This window comes from Gavialis gangeticus, unplaced genomic scaffold, assembly GCF_001723915.1.
Source record: "Gavialis gangeticus isolate Ggan-Ray unplaced genomic scaffold, GavGan_comp1, whole genome shotgun sequence".
Taxonomy (NCBI): Eukaryota; Metazoa; Chordata; order Crocodylia; family Gavialidae; genus Gavialis; species Gavialis gangeticus.
In genome coordinates this window covers 17,534,543-17,538,456 of record NW_017729006.1, presented here as the reverse complement: position 1 = coordinate 17,538,456, position 3,914 = coordinate 17,534,543, and the positions used below count along the sequence as shown (strand labels likewise).

The window sequence follows — 3,914 nt, the reverse complement described above, 5'->3', positions numbered from 1 at the left end:
ATAGAGGAATACACAAAAATAGATGGTGGTAGTAGAAAAACTTTATCCAGCACAAACACAAAGCAATTGATTCACTACTTATAGGAAAATAAAAATAAAACTTATTTTTTTTTAGGTCCCATGTTAATAAGGGACTAGGATGTGTTGGTGCATTTGTTTTGATGACAGCAAGAAAGAGCACCAGAAATGATGCATTAAATGATTGTCACGATCAACATGTAAATACATAAAGCTCTTCATGTTGTGTTATTACAACAAATTTCCTTAAGCTATAGACAATACTGAGGAAGAGACCTTTGCTGCTTTATGTTTATGAAATCTTGATGCCAGATGTCGTGTATCTTCTTTTATCAGGAGTCAGTGTTTTCAAGTGTGGCCAAAACCATTGTTGAATCATGTATGAATGGTTATAATGGGACCATCTTTGCTTAGTAAGTCATTTTAAATTTATTTCATATTAAATAAACTTAGTTTCACAGTCCTATGTTTCTAAAAATTGCACATAAATGAATACTAATTGATTTGTGTTGAGATATAGAATATTGTTATAGAGTAGCAATTCCCAACCCTGGGTTGCAACACAAATAAGGGTTGCAAGGGCAATGCTGGCGGCGCCGCACAGAAAAGACAAGCTGCATTGTGTGCCGGGAGCTCCCCTGCCCCTGGGCCACCACCACCGCACTCCGCTCCCAGCAGTGTGGTGCGGGGGGAAAAAAGGTTGGAAACCACTGCTATAGAGTGTGGCTTTTTGCATGCTTGATAGCATATTGGCTCACCTGGAAGATGAGGTTTAATGTGTGATGTCATTGCTAAAATGAAGTTTTGTTTATTTGTTTTCTTTCTTTCAGTGGTCAGACTGGTTCAGGGAAAACATTTACTATGATGGGTAAGTGCATAATGATTTATTATGAACAGGGATTTTTTTTAATATTTTTGTTCTGTAATGTGGTTTAGTTTTAATACTATGTTCTTCATGCCTTGTAAATGATCTAGGATGTGGGGTTTTCATTCTTCTTTGGGTACCTTTTTATTGCTTTAGCACTTCTATAGCATCTGGAGTAATTTATCTCAGTCTTTCAAGAGAATGAGGAGTAGTTACTAACTTGGCATCTTTTCCAATTGAAGAAAGACCTATTTCTTATTCTTAGCTGAAGTAAACCTAGTAAATCAAATATTTGTATTTGCCTTTAAATATTCTAAAAGTATTTCTTGGATTTCTTTTTCTCTCTTTCCCCTTCCTTTGCCTCCCTTCCCCCAACACAATTCAATTTCTAGTGAGATAGTCTAGCTAAGTATCTTTCTTCTCTTATTAAAATATACAGAATTTTTGGAAGACTAATTTCCCAGACTGCATACTTGTATCTCTTTTATGGGTAAACAAACTTTGAGTATCTTGAACTGTAAATGGATGAGCTTTTCACAGGACTTATTTTACTTCAGTGTTAATCTTTTAAAATCTAAGGTGATGCAAGAAAACCAAGTCTTTATAGGATAAATGGCTCAATTTCTTCCTCCTCTGTTTTGCTATAAATTATTGGCGATAAACTTGTAGTCACAATGTTGCATAATATTATATGAGAGAGCCAGCTGCTGTTGTTGAATAATAATTCCTAATTAAACCTCTATATATCACTTATCAAACCTTTTTAGGTCCATCTGATTCTGATAATTTCACTCATAATCTGAGAGGTGTAATTCCTCGGAGCTTTGAATATTTATTTTTTCTGATTGAACGTGAAAAGGAAAAGGTAAAACTTTATTTTTTTTTATCTTCATAAACAAAGACATTTCTTTTTGATGGTAATAAGTAGTTGAATTGTTTACCTTTGGCTAAGTAAAAATGATATGCGTGACATTTAGCTTTACATCTTCTTTCCTAGTAAAGGAGTATTTGTTGTTTAGTGCTTTGTCAGTTGATGGATACGAGTGCCAGAACACTTCTGCATAGATGCATTTATTTAGCTTTCAGGGTAAAAGTTGGCCTTTGGAATAATAAGTGATGTTATATATCCTCAGTAACCATTTCTTTGTAAAATAAATGGTTGTACATTGTTAGAGACCTGTTTTGGTTTTTTTTTTATAACAGTGGTATATCAATACTGGAAATTTCCTCATTTTGCAGGCTGGCACTGGAAAGAGTTTTCTCTGCAAGTGCTCCTTTATTGAAATCTACAATGAACAGATATTCGACTTGCTGGATTCTGCTTCAGCTGGACTCTTTCTCAGGGAACATATCAAGAAGGGAGTCTTTGTTGTTGGTGCTGTAGAGCAGGTGCTAACATCAGCTGCAGAAGCATATCAGGTAGTCTTTACTGAGTACTCTTTTGAAGCCTCTAGGCCAGTAATTCTCAACCAGGGTGCTGTGAACTAGAAATGCAAACACCTACATATAATTCACAGTATAAACTGAGATTTCAAGTAGGAATCCATTATGTCAAGAACATTCTGACCGGTTGTGGTATTTTTGGGTTCTTTGCAATAACTGAATTGCTGTTTTTCTGCACTCAAGAAATAAGTGAAAGCCTAGCTCTGGTATTTTCCAAGCGTTCCTTGAGTAGGCCATGTTACACCTTGTGCTGTGAGTCGCACAAATGTTGATTGGTATCAGTGCTAGCTTAAATTTGGTGCCGTCACACTTCAAGCCAGCAGGGCCCTGGAGCACTGAAAAACGAGAATCTCCCCCCTACTTCCCATCTGGGTCCCCATTTAATGCCTGGCTGTGCTATCTGACCCAGGGGAGCAGGCAGGGAAGGGTTAACCTGCCTGCCCAGATGCTGCTGACAGGTTAAGCCTTCCCTGTCTGCTCCCCTGGGACAAGTAGTACAGGCAGCCACAAATAAGCAGGGGGAGAGGAAGGGGAGGGCAGCAAACAGAGATTTGGGATGCTGGGCGGGGGGAGCAGTGAGGCCCAATCTGAGCCAGCAGAAGGGGTGGGGCGGGTGTTTACACTAAGATGTAGCCTAGAGTGGCAAGCTGGGTAGCACAGATCGGAGAAATCCTGCCCCGGAGTGGTATAACTTTGAGCTACATAATAAGTGCTTAAAGTCAGTTTCTTTGGATGGTAGAGCACACACCAACTGTAGATGAAGGGTTTTTTAAACCTGAAAGCTTGCTAAGAAAATAATTTCCAACTATTTAATTGGTCTAATAAAAGATATCAGATTTACCCCCAAAAAACCTTGTCTGCTTATGTCTTTAGACCAACACGGCTACAACCTACACCCCTAAAATTTGTTTCAGGTGTTAATGTGCGGACAATCCAAGTGTTAAGAGCTCCAGGAGCCACCCAAAATTACTACATGACAAGTCCTAACAATGGGTGCCTTGAGTCTAAAAAAGTTGAGAACTACTGGTTTAGGCTTTGTATGGTATTGTTCGTATGGCAATATTAGCTGAAGCAAGAATGAGGCACTGAAATAAAACTTTTTTATCCTTACTTTGTGAAACTATAAATATCATCATGCAAATAAATATTTCTCACCTGTTTTTTCTTGAAAGCGGGTATGTTCCATACCTACCCTGCACTTCTTAGAGATTGTCAAAGTTAAGAGGTTTGGGTGGATAAAATGCACTGATGGTAATTTTCTGCTGGTACTTTCAGTGAATGTCAGTGGTTCAGCACTAGGTTCTTAAGTCCCACTACCATGCATTGCACATCCTCAGTTTCTGGACACACAGCATTAGGTAATATTTACTATAAAGGCTAGAATTCTATCATTTGTATCCTTCATAAAGGTTTTACTTGCATCACATTAATATCTGTATTAGGCCTGTGCGAAGTGGCAAGTATTCACTTTGGATTCAGACGCCAGTGATTTGATTCAACCGAATTGCATCCAAAAGATTTGGCGCTGCTTTGAAAATTCAGCCATAGACTAAACAGGCATCTGACAAGTCTGTTGGGGTTGGGGAAG

At 38.3% G+C, this 3,914-nt stretch overlaps 1 protein-coding gene across 1 annotated transcript in view; it reads left to right on the top strand.

Annotated features, from left to right (window-relative positions):
• The window catches only part of KIF15 (kinesin family member 15), a 65,772-nt gene that overhangs the window by 8,216 nt on the left and 53,642 nt on the right, over nt 1-3,914 (top strand). The window contains exons 4-7 of the mRNA XM_019508895.1: nt 355-431; nt 849-886; nt 1,651-1,748; nt 2,123-2,302. Coding sequence (XP_019364440.1) covers nt 355-431; nt 849-886; nt 1,651-1,748; nt 2,123-2,302 — 393 coding nt within the window. The remainder of the gene's footprint in view (nt 1-354; nt 432-848; nt 887-1,650; nt 1,749-2,122; nt 2,303-3,914) is intronic.